At 43.8% G+C, this 23,695-nt stretch overlaps 1 protein-coding gene across 2 annotated transcripts in view; it reads right to left on the bottom strand.

Annotated features, from left to right (window-relative positions):
• Positions 1-1,609: 1,609 nt before the first annotated feature.
• Positions 1,610-23,695, bottom strand: part of tcf25 (TCF25 ribosome quality control complex subunit) — a 36,594-nt gene continuing 14,508 nt past the window's right edge. Inside the window, exons 9-19 of one of the 2 annotated variants that reach the window (XM_021586324.3) lie at positions 23,149-23,242; positions 22,913-23,005; positions 17,675-17,780; positions 17,390-17,549; positions 17,030-17,117; positions 16,695-16,853; positions 12,852-12,942; positions 12,098-12,177; positions 7,611-7,686; positions 2,629-2,841; positions 1,610-2,326 (exon numbers count right to left, since the gene is read on the bottom strand). In XM_021586324.3, the coding sequence (XP_021441999.3) occupies positions 2,674-2,841; positions 7,611-7,686; positions 12,098-12,177; positions 12,852-12,942; positions 16,695-16,853; positions 17,030-17,117; positions 17,390-17,549; positions 17,675-17,780; positions 22,913-23,005; positions 23,149-23,242 (1,115 nt within the window). In that variant the 3' untranslated portion in view covers positions 1,610-2,326; positions 2,629-2,673. Of the gene's footprint in view, positions 2,842-7,610; positions 7,687-12,097; positions 12,178-12,851; positions 12,943-16,694; positions 16,854-17,029; positions 17,118-17,389; positions 17,550-17,674; positions 17,781-22,912; positions 23,006-23,148; positions 23,243-23,695 lie in introns of both variants that reach the window. The other variant, XM_021586323.3, reaches the window with a different exon arrangement.

Here is a 23,695-nt window from a genome sequence, read left to right as displayed (position 1 = left end):
CACCACTGGGAGAGAGAACGTTTGGTTGAAAATAATCTAGAATATTCCCCCCAAATGAGGAGTGTAGCCAGCTAAAGGAGGACACGTGGCATCTTAAATTCATGATAAATGATTGAATACAACACACCACATTTTAACTAATGAAGTTAATAGTGAATATCATAAAGCTTCGATGGACAGATATTCCATTAGAAACAGGTTAGTTAAGGTCACCAACAAGACCAAAGCAATGCTGTCAAAACAACTTTTGACACCCACGAGACCAGACAGAGAGAAATAGTGCTCATGAATGCAGGGTGGCAAAATATGCCTAATAAATATCCTGGTCATTCCAGGGTAACTAGGGGTAGAGTCATTTCCCTAGTAAACTGATATTGGAACAAGCACCAATAGAGCATACAGTTGAAGTCAGCAGTTTACATACACTTAGGTTGGAGTCATTAAAACTCGTTTTTTAACCACTCCACAAATTTCTTGTCAACAAACTATAGTTTTGGCGAGTCGGTTAGGACATCTACTTTGTGCATAGGCTAATTGACATCATTTGAGTCAATTGGAGGTGTACCTGTTGATGTATTTCATGGCCTACCTTCAAACTCAGTGCCTCTTTGCTTGACATCATGGGAAATTCAAAAGAAATCAGCCAAGACCTCAGAAAATAATTGTAGACCTCAGATTTCTTTTGATTTTCCCATGATGTCAAACAAAGAGGCACTGCGTTTGAAGGTAGGCCATGAAATACATCCACAGGTACACCTCCAATTGACTCAAATTATGTCAATTAGCCTATCAGAAGCATCTAAAGCCATGACATCATTTTTCTGGAATTTTCCAAGCTGTTTAAAAGCTGTCAACTTCATGTATGTAAACTTCTGACCCACTGGAATTGTGATACAGTGAATTATAAGTGAAATAATCTGTCTGTAAACAATTGTTGGAAAAATTACTTGTGTCATGCACAAAGTAGATGTCCTAACCGACTTGCCAAAACTATAGTTGGTTAACAAGAAATTTGTGGAGTGGTTGAAAAATGAGTTTGAATGACTCCAACTTAAGTGTATGTAAACTTCCTACTTCAACTGTACGTAAGACTCTCTATTGCAGGGTTTCCCAAACTTGGTCCTCGGGACCCCAAGGAGTGAACGTATAGTTTGTCCCCCTAGCACTACACAGCTGATTCAAATCATCAACTAATCATCAAGCTTTGATAATTTGCATCAGCTGTGTAGTGTTAGGGCAAAACCACAATGTGCATCCCTTGGGGTGCCGAGGACCAAGTTTGGGAAACACTGCTCTATTTTAACGGGAACCTGAGAGGCAGTGTCCTCAGATTGAGTAATGGCAGATGCATTAGCAACAACTGACTGACTACATATCAGATAACACCTACCAGTTAATCTTCTCAGCATCAAAGACTTCAAGATAAGTGAAAGGACATTTATTTTTGGATGGTAGACACAGATAGCCTTGTAATTTTTAGACTGATTACCACTCACCGTGCAGCAAGCACTCATGATCAGGCGGCTTGGGAGGCCAAGACACAGAATGAACCCCCTATTGGCCTGGAAAGAGATTAATTATGAAATATGTATTTTTACTCAAGTCAGTATTGAACCATATGAACATCAAGTTTATTGTCTTTACATTAGCTTGTGTAATAAATGATTTCTAAGCAGAGTATTTACAGTAGTGGGTTGGATATCATGCAATCCTTTCCTGACATTAACAGATGACTTGGGCCAGTAGTTTTTCCTGCCAACATGACCTCATTGGGACCAACTTCGGGCCCTAGTTAATAAATAGCCTAGAATTGATTTCAGGTAAGGTTAAAAATACCTCTTTATAGAGAATCACAACAGAAAAATATCCTGATCAGTTTGAATTTTATCCTCAAAATCAGATTTCTAAGACAACAGCATTTTATATTCAATGATGAACAGGGTTAATTGGGAGTTGATGTTAAAAATCAAAGTTGTTATGGCCAATATTAAAAATGGAATAAGAGGTTAAGTCCATTTGTTCCACTCACAAGGTGAATTACTGTATAATTCTGACTTATCAGACGCTCATTAACCTTTATCCTGACTCTCATCAACTCGTATGGCAGAAGACTGTCAATGTGTGTACAACGTTTGGTTGCTAAGACAACACCATAGGGATTTATTCAATCATAAATAATTCCACTTCAGATATACTGTAGCAGGAGGGCATCATTATCCTTCTGATGAAACACAATATTCATTTTTTTTCTTTTTAAACAACTGAGGGAGTTTTTTTCTTGATGAACGCAGCCTCCTGATCTTCTCGATCAGTAAGAACAACTGTCCTGAGGAAAGAGAATGGGACAACATGAGGAAGGAGAGAGGGCTGCTGGACTGTCTTGACGATGACAGGAGGAAGAGGTGATACTACTGTGCCTATATCAGAAAGGGAGAGTTTGTTTGATGTTTGGGTCATATAGATGACCTACCATTTCTTTCTTTAAGGTTACAGTACATCTGTTACTGCTACCCTCACTGAATCTATTCCCTCACTCACTCTTCATCCTCCTACCACCCTGCTGTACTCCAACTCCATTCATCTTAATCAACCTTATATTTTCTTCTATCCATTCACAGCTCTATGTACCTCTCCCTCAAGTCTCACTCCACCTCTCTCTGTATCCTCCTCATCTCAGTCCCACTCCCCCTCGTCTCTGTCAGGGTTGTCCTCTCTAGGTGGCTCCTGAAACTGGATGTTGGCCAGCATGTCCCTCATGGCCACCATCAGACGATTTACTTCCTGGTTCAGCTCCCGACCTGCCTGAGCTACTTCCAGGTCATCCTGCGGCATCGGCTCACCCTGCAGAGACAGTGACTAGAGTGTGAGCAGTAATTCTAATCATCACTGAACATGACAATACGGAAGTGTGTGTGTGTGTATACAGTGCATTCGGAAAGTTTTCAGATCCCTTCCCCTTTTCCACATTTTGTTACATTACAGCCTTATTCTAAAATGGAATAAATCATTTCCCCCCTCATCAATCTACCCACAATACCCCATAATGACAAAGCAAAAAAAAGTTATATATCTTTTTAAGTATCACATTTACAGACCCTTAACTCAGTACTTTAGTGTAGCACCTTTGGCAGTGAGTACAGCCTCGAGTCTTCTTGGTAATGACACTACAAGCTTGGTACACCTGTATACCTCGGGTTCAAGTCGGGCTCTGGCTGAGCCACTCAACGACATTGAGACTTGTCCCGAAGCCACTTCTGCATTGTCTTGGCTGTGTGCTTAGGGTCGTTGTCCTGTTGGAAGGTGAAACTTCGCCTCAGTCTGAGGTCCTGAGCACCCTGGAGCAGGTTTTCATAAAGGACCTCTTTATTTTGCTCCGTTCATCTTTCCCTCGATCCTGACTAGTCTCCCACTCCCTCCCACTGAAAGACACCTCCACAGCATGATGCTGCCAGGTTTCCTCCAGACGTGACGCTTGGCATTCAAGCCAAAGAGTTCAGTCTTGATTTCATCAGACCAGAGAATCTAGTTTCTCATTGTCTGAGAGTCTTTAGTTGCCTTTTGGCAAACCCCAAGCGGGCTGTCATGTGCCTTTTACTGTGGATTGGCTTCCGTCTGGGCACTCTACCACAAAGGCCTGATTGGTGGTTCTTGGTCACCTCCCTGACCAAGGCCCTTCTCTCCCAATTGCTCGGTTTGGCCAGGCAGCCAGCTCTAGAGTCTAGGTGTTTCCAAACTTCTTCCATTTAAGAATGACGGAGGCCCCTGTGTTCTTGGGGACCTTCAATGCTGCAAAAAAATGTTGCTACCCTTCCCCAGATCTGTGGCCTCGACACAATCCTGTCTCGGAGCTCTACAAACAATTCCTTTGACCTCATGGCTTGGTTTTTGCACTGACATGCACTGTCAACTGTGGGACCTTATATAGACCGGTTTGTGCCTTTCCAAATCATGTTCAATCAATTGAATTTACCACAGGTGGACTCCAAGTTGTTGAAACATCTCAAGGATGATCAATGGAGGGGCCTCCCGAGTGGCGCAGTGGTCTAAGCCACTGCATCACAGTGCCAGCTGTGCCACTAGAGAGTCTGGGTTCGAGTCTAGGCTCTGTCGCAGCCGGCCGCGACCGGGAGACCCATGGGGCGGCGCACAATTGGCCCAGCACGCACTAGCGACCCCTGTGGAGGGCCGGGCGCAGTGCATGCTGACACGGTCACCAGGTGTACTGTGTTTCCTCCGACACATTGGCGTGGCTGGCTGGCTTCCGGGTTAAGAGGGCATTGTGTCAAGAAGCTTGGTGGGTTGTGTTTTGGAGGATGCACGGCTCTCGACCTTCGCTTCTCCCGAGTCCGTACGGGAGTTGCAGCTATGAGACAAGACTGTAACTACCAATTGGATACCACAAAATTGGGGAGAAAAAGGGGTTATTAAAAAAATAAAAAATAAAAATAAAAAAAGGATGATCAATGGAAACAGGATGCACCTGAGCTCAATTTCATAGCAAAGGGTCAGAATACTTTTTTTTTTAAAAAGGACAACAAAAATGTTTTGTTATTATGTGTGTAGAAAATGTATTTAATCCATTTTAGAATAAGGCTGTAATGTAACAACATTTACAATTTAAAAAGTCAAGGAGCCTGAATACTTCCCGAATACACTGTATGTGTATGTGTTGCTTAAATTCACCAGGAAAAGCACAATACCATCTCCTAAGAACACCACATTATTCTCTCCTGTCTCACTCAGGTTCAAAATGTTTCAAACGTTGCAATAAGGTATCACGCGTAAACAAATACATTTTAAGAGACAAACATGAGCTTTGTACGACCCTAGGTGACATACAAGTATGTCAGTGTTTTGTGTCTAAGTTTTTGGGGATTTTCACATAGAACATACATTTATTAGATTAATTTAATTTCCAACACACCTAAATTGTGATTTCAGACCTGTTGGATAACACTGTAGCTATTCTAACAGTGCAATAAAACAACTGAAAGCAGACAGCAACTCTTCCTCCTAAACTGTCTCATTCTTATCGTAATTGCATCTCTTCCTCTTCCTAATCAGATAAGTCTGAAGATGGTTTAAAAGTAGCTGCATAAAAAAAGGTGGTCCCTCTTGGTTAAAACGCTTTTGGTCAGTGGGTGTTTCTGGAACTTGCATGGTCAGTTGTGGCACAGGAGGACCTGAGGACACTGGAGCGCCCAGGTTGGTGGTCCACATTAGTGATTATCTTTACGATTAGCCGCATGTCCTCTGATCACTAGCGTGGCTAGCTACACTCCGAACTGGCATGGACATTGGAGAGTAACTATAATAGGAGACGATGCTTTGCTTCCTTCACACCACGTTGCATCTCACTGCACAAGGTTACATGGCAACACACTGCCAGTCAGTGTGGGACACCTCATCAAATATAAAAATCACTCCCACGCATGTATACTGTCCATTGATGTTTTGATCATGTGGATCTTTTTTTATAGACGCAGGAATGTTCTGAAGTAGGTCAACATGACGAGAGACAATGTGATGTGTAAATATAGGCTATCCTCTGGCTGCTGGTGCCAGGCTGCTGAGTGCTTATCCTCTCCTCTCCAGGGGTGTTTGTCACCATCTGTCTCTTGTGTATTTCACCCTGTGTGACACTGCCCACTCTTTACCTCTTCTCCACTCTGCCTGAGAAGCAGGGGGCAATGGGGCGGACAGTACATTCCCTCCTCGTTGGTTGCCATGGACAACACTGAGTCAGAGGAATCAAGACTCTCTTGAAATGCAACAGCTGTCTGTTCTGCTTCAACAGGACTCAAGTAACACACCATTAAAAACAGTGCATCAAAGAGAGGCTATGTTAGCCAATCCATAGCAGTAAACTGTTTAAAATCAAGTTAGCCCATGCAAAACATGGAGTCAATCAAGAGTTATTGTACCAAAAGCCAAGTTTGCCTCGTCAATCTTTCTCCACGATCTGTGCTGTATCAAATGATAAAGCTACACTTTGTTAGGCCTCCGATGCCAACTGTCACAAAGTGTTGGTTGTAGATTGTGATCAGATTGTGTTATCGGACATCAGATAGAGGTCAGAGTCAGACACTACATAACATCGTCAATGGGTCAACATTGTTCGGACATGTCCAAAACGCACCAGAACACTATTTCAAGAGCATGTTCTTCATGGGCCATATTGGTTAGTTCCAACATAGGAACCCGTTTTTTCTGTGGCAAAGTTACACTACTGTAGACTTAATGTGGATAAGCTGCAGTAGATCTAGTGGAGTAGGAAGCTACTCAGAAGCACTTTCTAAGGCTTGGCCACGGAGCAAATAGGCATGAAATGAGTCGTATGTTTAATCCATTCAGAAACCTCCAGAGGGTTAGGGAATATCTACCTAAACTCCAGCTAATCAATGTTCCCTTCCATCCTGTCAGAACCCTTTGTGCCAACAGTAGCCCAGGATGTCTCCATTAGCTCAGCCCAACAGTAGCCCAGGATGTCTCCATTAGCTCAGCCCAACAGTAGCCCAGGATGTCTCCATTAGCTCAGCCCAACAGTAGCCCAGGATGTCTCCATTAGCTCAGCCCAACAGTAGCCCAGGATGTCTACATTAGCTCAGCCCAACAGTAGCCCAGGATGTCTCCATTAGCTCAGCCCAACAGTAGCCCATGATGTCTACATTAGCTCAGCCCAACAGTAGCCCAGGATGTCTACATTAGCTCAGCCCAACAGTAGCCCAGGATGTCTCCATTAGCTCAGCCCAACAGTAGCCCAGGATGTCTTCATTAGCTCAGCCCAACAGTAGCCCAGGATGTCTCCATTAGCTCAGACCAACAGTAGTCCAGGATGTCTCCATTAGCTCAGCACTCCCACAAATGTTTTGAGATTATTATGATGACGTCTCATCCCGCTGACCGTGGCCTAGCAACAGCGTGGGCTAGTGTATGTGAGGAATCTGGGAGCCCTGAGGAGGCGACAGACCAGGTTCTTTGACTCTCGGTACACTTTATGAATGTTTTCATTGTCTGCTGCAGCAACGTGCCAACTGAAATATCCTGTGATCTTTATATATTTGTTTTTACACTCTTCCGTGTGTGGGGAGGTCATATGCCTCAACAGCTGATGTTCCCTATTGGTCTCCCATTGGCAAAGGCACAGTGGAGATGCTAACTATATTATCGTTATGAGGCTGTGTTTCACATGCCATCTTATTCAAGGTCCCTGCCCTATGTTAAATAACACACAATACAGTCAGACACACACACACACGTTGGTTTATGAGGTCATTAACAGGAGATGGGAAATTGGGGTCAAAGGACAAGCAGTCATGATGTTCTATGATGCAGAGGACCTTTTCTTAGATTTGCCACGCTTGGGGGCATGCAGCTCTGTCCTCAGGGACCACAGTGTCTGCTGATGTCCTCTTCCTCTGCTACTTCTTTGTCAAATCCATATCCATTAATGTCACTGATTGGAATCAGAGTTTTCCAGATCTAAATAATCAGACACGGACTTGAATGAAAGAACCCAAGCCATCTGCCTGACACTGCAGCTCCCGAGGACCATGGTTGCATACCCCTAGTCTACTGTAGCTCCCCCTTGGCCTAGCTCACTCACTTACCTGCAGGTTGAAGTTTGGCAGCAGAGAGCGGAAGAACAGTGACAGGGTGCTCTCATTGGAGGCTCCCACACTCTGCCTGCAAACACAGAGACAAGTGAGAAAGCTAACAAGATAACACAAGCATACAATACGTTTCTGACACTCTTCTGCTGATAAGGATTCTCCCATGACCATACATTTTATCAACCATCATATACAGTGAGGTCCGTGTTGTGTTGTTTTCACTCTGTACTGGAATGTGCACTTTGGACTGTGTACATAGTCAACGCATTTTAGAGAACCAAAAGTATTGGGCAAATGTACCTATATGTGTATTAAAGTAGTCAAAAGTTTAGTAATTGTTCCCATATATTTGGTCCCGACTACAACAAGCTTGTAATACTCCAAACTTGTTGGATGCATTTGCAGTTAGTTTTGGTTGTGTTTCAGATTATGTGTGCCCAATAGAAATACATGATAATGCGTTATTAACCATTCCAACAAAGTGTCACTGTCTAAGTACTTTTGGACCTCACTGTAGATCATTATAAGTAGGTCCAATAGTTTTTCTGAACCCAAAGAATGCTCTTTTATGTTGCGGTTACAGATCCAGTGCTAAATTGTAACCAGTAACCCCCCACCCATTAATAAAAATCATTACTTCAACCACTTACACACCCCCAGTTCTTTATCAATCAAAACACTTCTCCGTGGCCATGTTGGTAAAGCTTGTGAGGAACAAGCAACCATCAGGCAGAAATAGTAGGTCTGTCCTCAGACATGGGTGGGCTGTCCTCAGACATGGGTGGGCTGTCCTCAGACATGGGTGGGCTGTCATTCTAAGTAATTCTCACCAGAGATCATCAGGACAGGGTACAGTATGTACAGTGTGCTCCACACAACAGCCCTCAGAAAATGAGGTCTTCCCCACTTAAAACAAATGCTACACTTTCCCTTGACTAGGAGTAAATTTGTCATGTTATTCGTTGTCACCGTATTCGCCTCTCTGATGGTTTGATGCCTCCCTACCATCCACCACTGACTCTGCAGGTTAACAGCTATTACAAGATGGGAGGAAAGAGGCCTCAGTCAGGAACCCACAACACTCCTGTAACCACATGCTATTTCAGAGAAACTGATGACAGCGAGAGGGGAGAAGAGAGAGATTGAAGAGAGGGATAGGTGGGAGGGAGAGAAAGAAGGGAGGCAGAGAAGGAAGGGTGTGTCAGGGATAGACCATTAAGAGGAGAGATGCAAGCTGGTGAAATCAAGGCTATTCTTTATGCCAAATGTACATCAATGGTGTTTGTCACCATTGGCAAAGACAGAGAGAGGGTTCATTCACCTCCCCCGGCCTACATAACCGTGTGCCTTTCCAATGTCCACACTCCTGAACATTACAAATGGATCACCCCCATCCCCTTACACTGTACTCTAATATACCTTCATTAGAGATCATCAATGGAGTCAGTGGCCAGTGGGCCAGACAGCCTTAGGTAGACAAACAAACCAAGCTGTATTGGTTCTGCTTAGGAAAACACAAGCAGATACGGTCCTGACTCTTGGTTTTCAGTCTAGAGGCACTGACAGGATTGCTGATCCAAGTAGACCTATAGAGAAGAACCTAGCAATCTGAAGGAGCCATATTCTTTTAAAAAATGTTTACCCCCTTTTCTCCCCAATTTCGTGGTATCCAATTGTTAGTAATTACTATCTTGTCTCATCGCTACAACTCCCGTACCGGCTCGGGAGAGGCGAAGCGCGCATCCAACCCGGAAGCCAGCCACACCAATGTGTCGGAGGAAACACCGTGCACCTGGCGACCTTGGTTAGCGTGCACTGCGCCCAGCCCGCCACAGGAGTTGCTGGCGATGAGACAAGGATATCCCTACCGGCCAAACCCTCTCTAACCCGGACGACGCTAGGCCAATTGTGCGTCGCCCCACGGCCCTAGACCACTGCGCCACCCAGGAGGCCCTGAAGGAGTCTCATTCTATAACTAGCTACAGTGCATTCGGAAAGTATTCAGACCCCTTGACTTTTTTCCACAAATGGATTAAATTCATTGTTTTCCTCATCAATTGACACACTACACTCCATAATGACAAAGCAAAAACAGGTTTAGACATTTTTGCACATTATATATTATTAAAAAAAATAAGAAAGTAAACTTTCTTTACACAAGTATTCAGACCCTTTGCTATGAGACTCCAAATTGAGCTCAGGTGCATCCTGTTTCCATTGATCATCCTTGAGATGTTTCTACAACTTGATTGGAGTCCACCTGTGGTAAATTCAATTGATTAGACATGATTTGAAAAGGTACACACCTGTCTATATAAGGTCCCACATTTGACAGTGCATGTCAGAGCAAAAACCAAGCCATGACGTCAAAATAATTGTCCGTAGAGCTCAGAGACAGGATTGTGTCGAGGCACAGGTCTCATCATTCTTAAATGGAAGAAGTTTGGAGCCACCAAGACTCTTCCTAGAGCTGACCGCCCGGCCAAACTGAGCAATTGGGGGAGAAGGGCCTTGGTCAGGGAGGTGACAATGAACTCTGACAGAGCTCCCGAGTTCCTCTTTGGAGATGGGAGAACCTTCCGGAAGGACAACCATCTCTGCAGCTCTCCATCAAAAGGCATCTAAAGACTCTCAGACCATGAGAAACAAGATTCTCTGGTCTGATGAAACCAAGATTGGCCTGAATGCCAAGCGTCATGTCTGGAGGAAACCTGGCACCATCCCTACGGTGAAGCATGGTGGTGGTAGCATCATGCTGTGGGGATGTTTTTCAGTGGCAGGGACTGGAAGGCTAGTCTCCGGAAAAATGAATGGAGCAAGGTGCAGAGAGATCCTTGAAGCTCCAGAGCAAACAGGACCTCAGACTAGGGTGAAGGTTCACCTTCCAACATGACAACGACCCTAAGCACACAGCCAAGACAACACAGGAGTGGCTTCGGGACAAGTCTCTGAATGTCCCTGAGTGGCCCAGCCAGAGTCTGGACTTGAACCCAATCGAACATCTCTGGAGAGACCTGAAAATAGCTGTGCAGCGACACTCCCTGTCCAACCTGACAGACCTTGAGAGGATCTGTAGAGAAGAATGGGAGAAACTCCCCAAATACAGGTGTGCCAAGCTTGTATCGTCATATCCAAGAAGACTCGAGGCTGTAATCACTGCCAAAGGTGCTTCAACAAAGTACTGAGTATAGGTTCTGAATACTTATGTAAATAGCATATTTCAGTTTTTTTTATTTTTATACTTTTGCAAAAATGTCCAAAAACTGTTTTTGCTTTGTCATTATGAGGTATTGTGTGTAGATTTACGAGGGAAAAAATATATTAATCAATTTTAGAACAGCAACGTAACAAAATGTGGAAAAAGTCAAGGGCTCTGAATACTTTCCGAATGCACTGTATATATAATATATGTATGTACACTACCGTTCAAAAGTTTGGGGTCACTTAGAAATGTCCTTGTTTTTGAAAAAAAGCAAGTTTTTGTCCATTAAAATAACATCAAATTGATCAGAAATACAGTGTAGACATTGTTAATGTTGTAAATGGAAACCATCACTCCTGTGTTCCAATGGTACGTTGTGTTAGCTAATCCAAGTATATCATTTTAAAAGGCTAATTGATCATTAGAAAACCCTTTTGCAATTATGTTAGCACAGCTGAAAACTGTTGTTCTGGTTAAAGAAACAATACAACTGGCCTTCTTTAGACTAGTTGAGTATCTGGAGCATCAGCATTTGTGGGTTTGATTACAGGCTCAAAATGGCCAGAAAACAAAGAACTTTCTTCTGAAACTCGTCAGTCTATTCTTGTTCTGAGAAATGAAGGCTATTCCATGCGAGAAACTGCCAAGAAACTGAAGATCTCGTGCAACGCTGTGTACTACTCCCTTCACAGAACAGCGCAAACTGGTTTTAACCAGAATAGAAAGAGGAGTGGGAGGCCCCGGTGCACAACTGAGCAAGAGGACAAGTACATTAGAGTGTCTAGTTTGAGAAACAGACGCCTCACAAGTCCTCAACTGGCAGCTTCATTAAATAGTACCCGCAAAACACCAGTCTCAACGTCAACAGTGAAGAGGCGACTCCGGGACGCTGGCCTTCTAGGCAGAGTTGCAAAGAAAAAGCCATATCTCAGACTGGCCAATAAAAATAAGAGATTAAGATGGGCAAAAGAACACAGAGGAACTCTGCCTAGAAGGCCAGCATCCCGGAGTCGCCTCTTCACTGTTGACGTTGAGACTGGTGTTTTACGGGTACTATTTAATAAAGCTGCCAGTCTACACTATATTTCTGATCAATTTGATGTTATTTAAATTACAAAAAATGTGCTTTTATTTAAAAAACAAGGACATTTCTAAGTGACCTCAAAATGTTGAACGGTAGTGTATATATTTTGTGTACTATGTAAAAACCTGCACTGGTACATACCCTACCTTGCACAAGATATGTATAATGACACAAGTTAGGACATGTTTGGAGGGTTACCTCTCAGGCCGGGTATATGAGACCACTGAGTCCAGTGGGGGGAGAGGATCGAACCCCATCACCGACTGAGTGGTCACCTCCTGGGAGAGAACACACACAATTCACCATTACAATAAACATATTGAAGGCCTATCCTCACTAACACTCTGTTACTGTTGTAATTGTCATGCATCCAAAACATCAAGTTGATCTCGTTTGTGTTATGAGGACCTCTCGATGAGGAGGTCCAATCATTATATTTGATTGGGTTCTTCATGGAACCAATAAGGAAGCCGTATGCCAGTTGTTATTTATCTCTTTGAATTAGAGGACTACATTCTCAGCATAATTTGGCATGCTCTGTACTGTAGCGGTTGTGTATGTGTACGCTACTGTCCTGCAAACCACATTTACTCTTTGGGACATTTCATGTTATAAACATACAGGATATACATTGTACATAATGAATGAATACAACCATTCATGATCATGTGATAAAGCAGTAAGGAAATTATACTATGATTAGATAAGTCACTCTATTCCCCTATATACTGTGTGCTACTATTGACCAGAGTTATGGCTGGTCAAAAGTCATGCAATATAAGGGGATAGGGTGCTATATGAGACACAGACTTAATAATAGAGTAAACCTGGTTGCCAAATCTGTTTCTGATTGAACAAATGACAAACAGCATGACAATGGATTAATGGGCTAAATCAGAAACAGAACTGGTGACCAGGGTATAGTAGAGTGGCTGTTGCCTGAGTCTCTCACCAGCGGTAGAGTGGAGGTGGCCTCTTTGATTTCAGACAGGATGACGTGGCGATGGATGTTCAGGGGGGCACTCTGGTACCTCTGCTTCCTCCTAGGGGGATGGAGGAGACAGGAGGGGAAACCAAAGTCAGAGACACACAGGCCAGGGCCTCCCGAGCGGTGCAGCAGTCTAAGGCTTGAGGCGTAACTACAGGCCCGGGTTCGAATCCAGGCTGTGTCACAGCCAGCCATGACCGGGAGACCCATGAGGCGGTACACAATTGACCCAGCTTCGTCCGGGTTAGGGGAGGGGTTGGCCGGCCGGGATCACGAAAAAGGGGTAAAAGTACAACAAATATATATTAATAATAATATTCAAATAAAAAGAGACATAAGCCAATATGCCTCATTTCAGGAGGTTCCTTTGATTTCTTCCTGACATCGAAATGTAACATTGCTATATTTAATCTAAAAGTGTTGCCTCAACACTTATGAAACAATAACTGCAGATTTGTCGTAGACTTATGGATGGTTTCTCAGACCTAGATTAAGCCTTTTCCTAGACTAAAAAGCACTTTCCAAGGAGATTCTCCATTAAAGCATGCTATTTAATCTAAGGAATAGGGGTAATCTGCTAGTCGAACGCCCAACTCTTCATTGAGACAATACTGAAACATCAATCCATGGGCAAGTCAGTGCCACATTTTCATTTGTGCATAAATCAAAATGAAAGAAAAGTTATCTGGCAAATTCAGCAGGCTATGGTGTGAAATAGACTTCTAAGTGCAGTCTTTATTGAATTACTTTGGTGTGGTTACCAATGCATGAGCATCTTTTTCCTCTTATAATAAAACAACTGTATTGGGTCATACAAAAGTTTTACTGTGTGTGAAGTTTCCAATGCATCGGTCATTACTATGTGTAATGTGATAGGTATTTTAACCATTACTATTTCTTTCACCCACAAAAACACATTTGATGAATACAATCTTTAATTAGTTGTCTGTCTCAAATGAAGTGAATGATGAAGTAATCTTTGAGAGAGGGAGGGAATCTGATTTCATTGGTCCTCAACTTGCAGCTCAGACACTCCATTCAGGATAAATGTAGTTAGCCCTGAGTTAGCCTGCCTTGGAGCAAGTTAGATCTGAAGGATTTGTTGCCATAGAAATGTACCTGGCTAAAAGGTAAGCCACATTTGTGATCCCGGTAATCCCAAGTTGAACTCAGACCAAAGTTACCTCGCCAACTCCTCAAACTACATTTGTAGTATAGGGATCAGGACTTCTGACAGTGAGAAAACAACCCATAAACATTAGGACCCCTGGAGTGCAAAGAGCACGTTATGACCTGTCTCTATGTAAACTCTCTATGTAACGTCTCTATGTAACCTCTCTACGTAACCTCTCTACGTAACCTCTCTACGTAACCTCTCTACGTAACCTCTCTACGTAACCTCTCTACGTAAACTCTCTACGTAAACTCTCTACGTAAACTCTCTACGTAAACTCTCTACGTAAGGGCCTCCCGGGTGGCGCAGTGGTTAAGGGCGCTGTACTGCAGCGCCAGCTGTGCCATCAGAGTCCTGGGTTCGCGCCCAGGCTCTGTCGTAACCGGCCGCGACCGGGAGGTCCGTGGGGCGACGCACAATTGGCCTAGCGTCGCCCGGGTTAGGGAGGGCTTGGTCGGTAGGGGTGTCCTTGTCTCATCGCGCACCCGCGACTCCTGTGGCGGGCTGGGCGCAGTGTACGCTAGCCAAGGTGGCCAGGTGCACGGTGTTTCCTCCGGCGCATTGGTGCGGCTGGCTTCCGGGTTGGATGTGCGCTGTGTTAAAGAAGCAGCGGCTTGGTTGGTTGTGTATCGGAGGACGCATGACTTTCAACCTTCGTCTCTCCCGAGCCCGTACGGGAGTTGTAGCGATGAGACAATTGGATATCACGAAATTGGGGAGAAAAAGGGGTAAAATTAAAAAAAATTAAAAAAAACTCTCTACATAAACTCTCTCTATGTAAAAACTCTCTATTAGAGGTCGACCGATTATGATTTTTCAACACCGATACCGATTATTGGAGGACAAAAAATGCCGATATCGAATAATCGGCCGATTTTTGAAATGTATTTGTAATAATGACAATTACAAGAATACTGATTTATTTGAACTTAATATAATACATCAATAAAATCAATTTAGCCTCAAATAAATAATGAAACATGTTCAATTTGGTTTAAATAATGCAAAAACAAAGTGTTGGAGAAGAAAGTAAAAGTGCAATATGTGCCATGTAAGAAAGCTAACGTTTAAGTTCCTTGCTCAGAACATATGAAAGCTGGTGGTTCCTTTCAACATGAGTCTTCAACATTTCCAGGTAAGAAGTTTTAGGTTGTAGTTATTATAGGAATTATAGGACTATTTCTCTCTATACCATTTGTATTTCATATACCTTTGACTATTGGATATTCTTATAGGCACTTTAGTATTGCCAGTGTAACAGTATAGCTTCCGTCCCTCTCCTCGCTCCTACCTGGGCTCGAACCAGGAACACAACGACAACAGCCACCCTCGAAGCAACGTTACCCATGCAGAGCAAGGGAAACAACCACTCCAAGTCTCAGAGTGAGTGACGTTTGAAACGCTATTAGCGCGCAATTCGCTAACTAGCTAGACATTTCACATCACATTGTTACACTAGCCTCATCTCGGGAGTTGGTAGGCTTGAAGTCATAAACAGCTGCTGGCAAAACACACGAAAGTGCTGTTTGAATGAATGCTTATGAACCTGTTGGTGCCTACCATCGCTCAGTCAGACTGCTCTATCAAATCATAGATTAAATTATAACATTATAACACACAGAAATACGAGCCGTAGGTCATTAATATGGTCGAATCTGGAAACTATAATCTCGAAAACAAGACGTTTATTCTTTCAGTGAAATACGGAACCGTTCCGTATTTTATCTAACGGGTGGCATCCATCAGTCTAAATATTCCTGTTACATTGCACACCCTTCAATGTTATGTCATAATTACGTAAAATTTGGGCAAATTAGTTCGCAATGAGCCAGGCGGCCAGTCAGATGACTCTGATTAACATGGGGTTAACAGACATACAGACATACATACAATGACATTTGACCTCTGTCATTGCCAACAAAGGGTATATAACAAAGTATTGAGATACACTTTTGTTATTGACCAAATACTTATTTTCCACCATAATTTGCAAATAAATAAATTAAAAATCCTACAATGTGATTTTCTGGAATTTTTCTCTCTCTTTTTGAAGTGTACCTATGATGAAAATTACAGGCCTCTCTCATCTTTTTATGTGGGAGAACTTGCACAATTGGTGGCTGACTAAATACTTTTTTGCCCCACTGTATGTTGCTCTAACATCTGTGCAAAGTTGGTAGATTCCTATTCCAAATGTTTTTTTCAGCTGTAATGGCTGCCAAATGTGCTTCCACCAAGTATTAACCCTGGGGTGTGAAGACATATGCAATCCAGACATCTTATTTTTATTTTATTAATTTGGAAAATGTTCTATAATTTTTCTTTCACGTTGGAAGTGTAGAGTAGGTTGTGAACAATGGTAGAAAAACTATGTAATCTATTTTTGTATTTCATTTCAAGGCTGCAAAATTTGTAAACTGTGCAAAGGGTAAGTAGACCTTCACTAGGCACGGAATGTTGGAGGTGAACTAGCTTGGAATCCACACTGAACATTGCTCCACTGAATCAATGAATATTACTTATTGAACAGAAATACTCGAATTTGAGGATAGAGGCGAATGGGTTAATGAGGAACAGTTTGCCCGGTTGGAAAGGTAATAATGCCAGTGGTCTAGAGTCCAAGGGGCTCTTACTTGTTTTGGCAGTCCTCCACCAGAGGGTCTTTAGCGTCGACTCGTCGTAACACATCCCTCACACACTCCTCCAGCCACAGCAGGACCCCTCCCTCCCTCCACAGGGTGTGCGTCCGCCCCACGTACAGAGACACCAGTTCAGCCAGGGCAGGAGACTGCCTAGAAAGAGGGAAAGAGATGGGAGGAAGGAACAATTACATTTGTCACTCTAATACAATTTCATGCCAATAAATGATGATTCAATTCCATTAGGCTGACTGACACAGAAGATGTGCATAAAGGGAAGACATGACAGACAGGAAGACATGATGCCTCGGTTGAAGTAGATGTTTTACCCCAACTGGCTTCTGGGTCCAAAGAAGTCATGTGACGATACAGCAGCGTCTGGCTGCACTGTGCACAGGTCCAACAGAGGCATCAACACTGGGGAACACAAACAAACAGATATCAGGCATAGGTCTCTTTTCTGTCTGTCTGTGTGTGTGTGTTCTATATAAGCATCCATGGTGGAACACATTCTGATGGCTGTCCCTCTCAGGCCTGTGTGTGTGTTCTATATAAGCATCCATGGTGGAACACATTCTGATGGCTGTCCCTCTCAAGCCTGTGTATGTGTGTGTGTTCTATATAAGCATCCATGGTGGAACACATTCTGATGGCTGTCTCTCTCAGGCCTGTGTGTGTGTGACTTTAACCTCCAGGGAACATGATGAGAGCGTCCTGCAGCAGCAGGTCAGCCTTGTGTTTGAGCCGTTCCCTCTCCTCTGACTCAGTCTGATCCTCCTGACTCAGGTGGAAATGGCTCAGAGCCACAGAGAAGGCAAAGTTTGGCAACTGGGACAGGTTCCTGTGCACCTGGGAAACACACACACAGGAATCAGACAATACACACACACACACACACACACACACAGAAATCACACACACACTGGCATGAGGTCACACACACAGGGAAAATCTGGCGCACACACTCGTCTCACCTCCCAATCCTGGTATAGCCGGAGGAGGAAGTTGTACTCTCGTGAGCGCAGGGAGAGGAAGTCAATGAGCAGTAGCATACAGAGGGGATCGCTGTCGGGGTCCAGACTTGGGAGAGAAAGGAGATGACGGAATAAAGCACACAACAGCTCCTCTTCTTCAATGAATACTTCATTCAGTTTCGCCTACATAACTAAGACCACATAACTATTATATAAATAAACATTACAGAAATAAAATAAATGGTTTCTTTATTAAAAGTGGACCCATGACAACCCGTGACCAGAATCTGTGCCATTGGTGGAAACACTCAATATCCTGGGGATCCTAAATACAGTGACACTATACATAATGGAAATGGAAGCACTGTGGAGGCACTGTGGAGGCACTGTGGAGGCACTGTGCTTTTACTGGTATTTCAAGCTTTATCCACTAGTGTTGCTGCAGGTAGAAAATCCTAGGAAATGTAATTTAATTGACACCGTCTCCAATCAATCAATGTCTGGTTGTGCGTGTGATATTATTATTTACTATCATTTGGCAGGGAATTCTATTTGTAGATCAGTGATTCTACACCTTATTTTGCTCAAGCTGATCCTCTCCAACATACTTGGAAGTTGTAGCTAAAAATTGGTAAATTGGGTGCAGTTAAAGGGTTGATTAAATGAAACCAACCATTGAAATACACTGTATGTAATTCGGGGGGTAGTAGCCCCAACAGATTCAAACCCGAATCCAGCGACTATAAAATGAAAACCTGTTGGCTTGACAGTCACTGGATCTGGGTTTGTGGATCTGCGTTTGAGTCCCGGTCGGGGCTACCCTCCAAATTCACTACATTGGTGTCAGAAGTGGGATGGTGCCCATGAGGCCATCCGAGTGGCATGTACTCATGAGGGAGTTGGTATAGCTTGGGGACACGCTCTCCCGAAGGAAGGGGGTAGTGAAGCAACGATAACCCAACACCTAGCGAGCTCATCAAGAGGTTCGGGGTTCGGACCTCTTGGGAGTAACAGGTGAAGGGGTTGGCTTGACAGTCGCTGGACCCGGGTTCGAGTCCCATTCAGATATTGATTGGAGACAGCTTGTGTCAATTAAATACCATTTCCTAAGATTTTCTACCTCCATCAACACTATTGGATAACACTGGAAATATCGGTAAAAGCACAGTGCGTCCATTCCCGCAACAAAAAGCAGGGCCCTCTATGTGGTATATGACAGAGCTGCTGCGGGCGGCAGGGCTGTTCATCTGGTATTCCTATCAGTCATCTACTGAAGCAGAGATAAGGTCCTCCTGATCATAACACAGCAGGCCTGAGAGGGACAGCCGTCACAACGTGTTCCACCCTGGATGCTTATACAGAGCAGACACACACCACCATGATGGGAGGAAGCCAGTGTTTGACGGAAATCAGAGATATACACTGAGTATACAAAACAGTAGAAACACCTTGCTAATATTGAGTTGCACCCGCTTTTGCTGAAAGTGTCCCACAGGGATGCTGGCCATGTTGACTCCAATGCTTCCCACAGTTTTGTCAAGTTGGCTGGATGTCATTTGGGTGTTGGACCATTCTTGATACACATAGGAAACTGTTGAACGTGAAAAACCCAGCAGTGTTGCAGTTCTTCACACACTCAAACAGGTGCACCTGGTACCTACTACGATACCCCATTCAAAGGCACTTAAATATATTGTCTTGCCCATTCACCCTCTGAATGGCACACACACAAGTCATGTCTCAATTGTCTCAAGGCTTAAAAATCATTATTTAACCCGTCTACTCCCCTTCAATAAATTACATCAATAAGGGGTCATACCTTTCACCTGGTCAGTCTATGTCATGGAAAGAGCAGGTGTTGTTAATGTTTTGTACACCATGACCACCACATCCTAGATAAGATAAAGGCTAAAGGCCTAAGACACAGGGCGAAGGCAGGTGAATGTGTAATAATAGTGTGTGGCCTGTCCCATGGGTGTTGTTCTGTCATACTGCTTAGACAGGTTTAATGACCAGTAATGGAATGCAGTCACCCTGGTCCATTTAGAAGAGTCATTCCTGGGTACGATATGGACATCTGACTCAGGTTTTATGTCTGTTTAGTTGATGTGAAGTGTGGTAAGACCTTTATTATTATTATAATATATGAGAAGGAATCTTTTTAAGAGGAAATCTTAGATAACAATTGGGATCGGCACAGATTAGCACAGCGCAGCCTTTGTGCCATTTAATAAACTACCAATATCACATAATTAATATATTTTATTTAATTGATTGAAATATATATATATATATATATATATACACACACTGCTCAAAAAAATAAAGGGAACACTAAAATAACACATCCTAGATCTGAATGAATGAAATATTCTTATTAAATACTTGTTTCTTTACATAGTTGAATGTGCTGACAACAAAATCACACAAAAATGATCAATGGAAATCAAATTTATCAACCCATGGAGTTCTGTATTTGGAGTCATACTCAAAATTAAAGTGGAAAACCACACTACAGGCTGATCCAACTTTGATGTAATGTCCTTAAAACAAGTCAAAATGAGGCTCAGTAGTGTGTGTGGCCTCCACGTGCCTGTATGACCTCCCTACAATGCCTGGGCATGCTCCTGATGAGGTGGCGGATGGTCTCCTGAGGGATCTCCTCCCAGACCTGGACTAAAGCATCCGCCAACTCCTGGACAGTCTGTAGTGCAACGTGGCGTTGGTGGATGGAGCGAGACATGATGTCCCAGATGTGCTCAATTGGATTCAGGTCTGGGGAACGGGCGGGCCAGTCCATAGCATCAATGCCTTCCTCTTGCAGGAACTGCTGACACACTCCAGCCACATGAGGTCTAGCATTGTCTTGCATTAGGAGGAACCCAGGGCCAACCGCACCAGCATATGGTCTCACAAGGGGTCTGAGGATCTCATCTCGGTACCTAATGGCAGTTAGGCTACCTCTGGCGAGCACATGGAGGCCCCCCAAAGAAATGCCACCCCACACCATGACTGACCTACCGCCAAACCGGTCATGCTGGAGGATGTTGCAGGCAGCAGAACGTTCTCCACGGCGTCTCCAGACTCTGTGACGTCTGTCATGTGCTCCGTGTGAACCTGCTTTCATCTGTGAAGAGCACAGGGCGCCAGTGGCGAATTTGCCAATCTTGGTGTTCTCTGGCAAATGCCAAACGTCCTGCACGGTGTTGGGCTGTAAGCACAACCCCCACCTGTGGACGTCGGGCCCTCATACCACCCTCATGGAGTCTGTTCTGACCGTTTGAGCAGACACATGCACATTTGTAGCCTGCTGGAGGTCATTTTGCAGGGCTCTGGCAGTGCTCCTCCTTGCACAAATGCGGAGGTAGCGGTCCTGCTGCTGGGTTGTTGCCCTCCTACGGCCTCCTCCACGTCTCCTGATGTACTAGCCTGTCTCCTGGTAGCGCCTCCATGCTCTGGACACTACGCTGACAGACACAGCAAACCTTCTTGCCACAGCTCGCATTGATGTACCATCCTGGATGAGCTGCACTACCTGAGCCACCTGTGTGGGTTGTAGACTCCGTCTCATGCTACCACTAGAGTGAAAGCACCGCCAGCATTCAAAAGTGACCAAAACATCAGCCAGGAAGCATAGGAACTGAGAAGTGGTCTGTGGACCCCACCTGCAGAACCACTCCTTTATTGGGGGTGTCTTGCTAATTGCCTATCATTTCCACCTGTTGTCTATTCCATTTGCACAACAGCATGTGAAATGTATTGTCAATCAGTGTTGCTTCCTAAGTGGACAGTTTGATTTCACAGAAGTGTGATTGACTTGGAGTTACATTGCGTTGTTTAAGTGTTCCCTTTATTTTTTTGAGCAGTATATATATATATATATATATATATATATATATATATATATATATATATATATATATATATATATATATATATATATACACACACACACACACTACATGACCAAAAGTATGTGGATACCTGCTTGTCAAACATCCCATTCCAATATCATGGGAATTAATATGGAGTTGGTCCCTCCTTCACTGTTATAACAGCCTCTACTCTTCTAAGAAGGCTTTCCACTAGATATTGGAACATTTCTGCAGGGACTTGCTTCCATTCAGCCACAAGAGCATTAGTAAGATTGTACACTGATGTTGGGCTATTAGTCCTGGCTCGCAGTCAGCGTTCCAATTCATCCCAAAGGTATTCGATGGAGTTGAGGTCAGGGCTTTTTGCAGGTCAGTCAAGTTCTTCCACACCGATCTCGACAAACCATTTACGTAAGGACCTCGCTTTGTGCACAGGGATATTGTCATGCTGAAACAGGAAAGGGCCTTCCCCAAACTGTTGCCACAAAGTTGGAAGCAAGTTAAGATTTCCCTTCACTGGAACTAAGCGGCCTAGCCCGAACCATGAAAAACAACCCCAGACCATTATTCCTCCTTCCCCAAACTTTACAGTTGGCACTATGCATTGGTGCAGGTAGCGTTCTCCTGGCATCCGCCAAACCCAGATTTGTCTGTTGGACTGCCAAATGGTAAAGCATGATTCATCACTCCGGAGAACGCATTTCCACTGCTCCAATGGCATGAGCTTTACTCCACTCCAGCCGACGCTTGACATTGCACATGGTGATCTTAGGCTTGTGTGCGGCTGCTCTGCTATGGAAACCCATAGCAGCTTCAGCACTTGGCGGACCTGTTCTGTGAGCTTGTGTGGCCTACCACTTTGAGTCTGAGCTGTTGTTGCTCCTAGACATTTCCACTTCACAAGAACAGCACTTACATTTGACCGGGGCCGCTCTAGCAGGGCAGACATTTTATAAACTGACTTGTTGGAAAAGTGGCATCCTATGACAGTGTCATGTTGAAGTCACTGAGCTCTTCAGTAAGGCCATTCTACTGTCAATGTTTGTCTATGGAGATTGCATGGCTGTGTGCTCAGTTTTATACACCTGTTGCAACATGCAACAATTTCAAAGATTTTACTGAGTTGCAGTTCATATAAGGAAATCAGTCAATTGAAATAAATGTATTAGGCCCTAATCTACATACATAAAAAAAAAAATGCACTCACTTTTTGTCTTTATCTGCACTATTCATCTTTCTTGTACGAATAAATAAAAACAGTCCATCGCTATACTTCTTTCCATTATGCGATTCACACCTTCCCTCTACCCCGGACACCTGGGGTGCACACTGTGCGCACACATACACACAGTCTCCCATGTACCTCAGGATGAGTCTGCAGTACTCCAGGGCTGTCCGGGGGCATCCCCTCCTCTCCAGGAACATCATGTGCTTATAAACAGCCAAGTAGAATGCCCTGCAGAGAGGATAAATATACAGACAAAGGAGAGACTTATTATAAACCCTGTAAAGTTATAAATTCAATGGAAATTTAAGAGAAAGGCCCTTGCATAACAGCGTTTGTGGATTGACCTGTATAGCAGAGATGTATTATCTAACCTGTTTTCTGGTCGCAGGTAGTCCAGCCTGCTGGTTCCTGACGTCAGGCTGCACACAGGGTGGAATGCACACTCAAAGCTGTACAGGGCACGCTCTGAAACACACACACACACCACACAGTAATTTATCAAAGACAAGTGAAAATATCTAACTTTAGCCAGCACTACCTGGCTGCTCAACAGTCTCAGTGTTTCTCAATTGGTAGATCACCATACCCTCCTCCAGGCTCCTTCCACCTGTCTGTTTGTCTTTTGTAAAAACATAAATGTCTCCCTCTGCTGGAAGGCATGAAAACAGCTTTAAGTGAAACCACTTACTTTCTCCCTTGCAAGTTCCAGTGTCAAATACTACATCAACAAGACTAGCTACCTAGAGGTTGCAGCATTTGTCATTGGTCAAAACACTGGTAGGATCCCAATGTACTAAGCCCTTGCAAACTAAGATTATACAACTGTATAAAAAAAATCCAGAGCTGCTGTAATGAGTTGATTTGAGTAGGACCTCGTTAGCATGATCAGGAGCAGCTGACAGGATGAGAGGGGCCACA

Source organism: Oncorhynchus mykiss, chromosome 26, assembly GCF_057628025.1.
Source record: "Oncorhynchus mykiss isolate SJ-2025 chromosome 26, ASM5762802v1, whole genome shotgun sequence".
Classification (NCBI taxonomy): Eukaryota; Metazoa; Chordata; class Actinopteri; order Salmoniformes; family Salmonidae; genus Oncorhynchus; species Oncorhynchus mykiss.
This window is presented reverse-complemented; position numbering and strand designations above follow the sequence as displayed.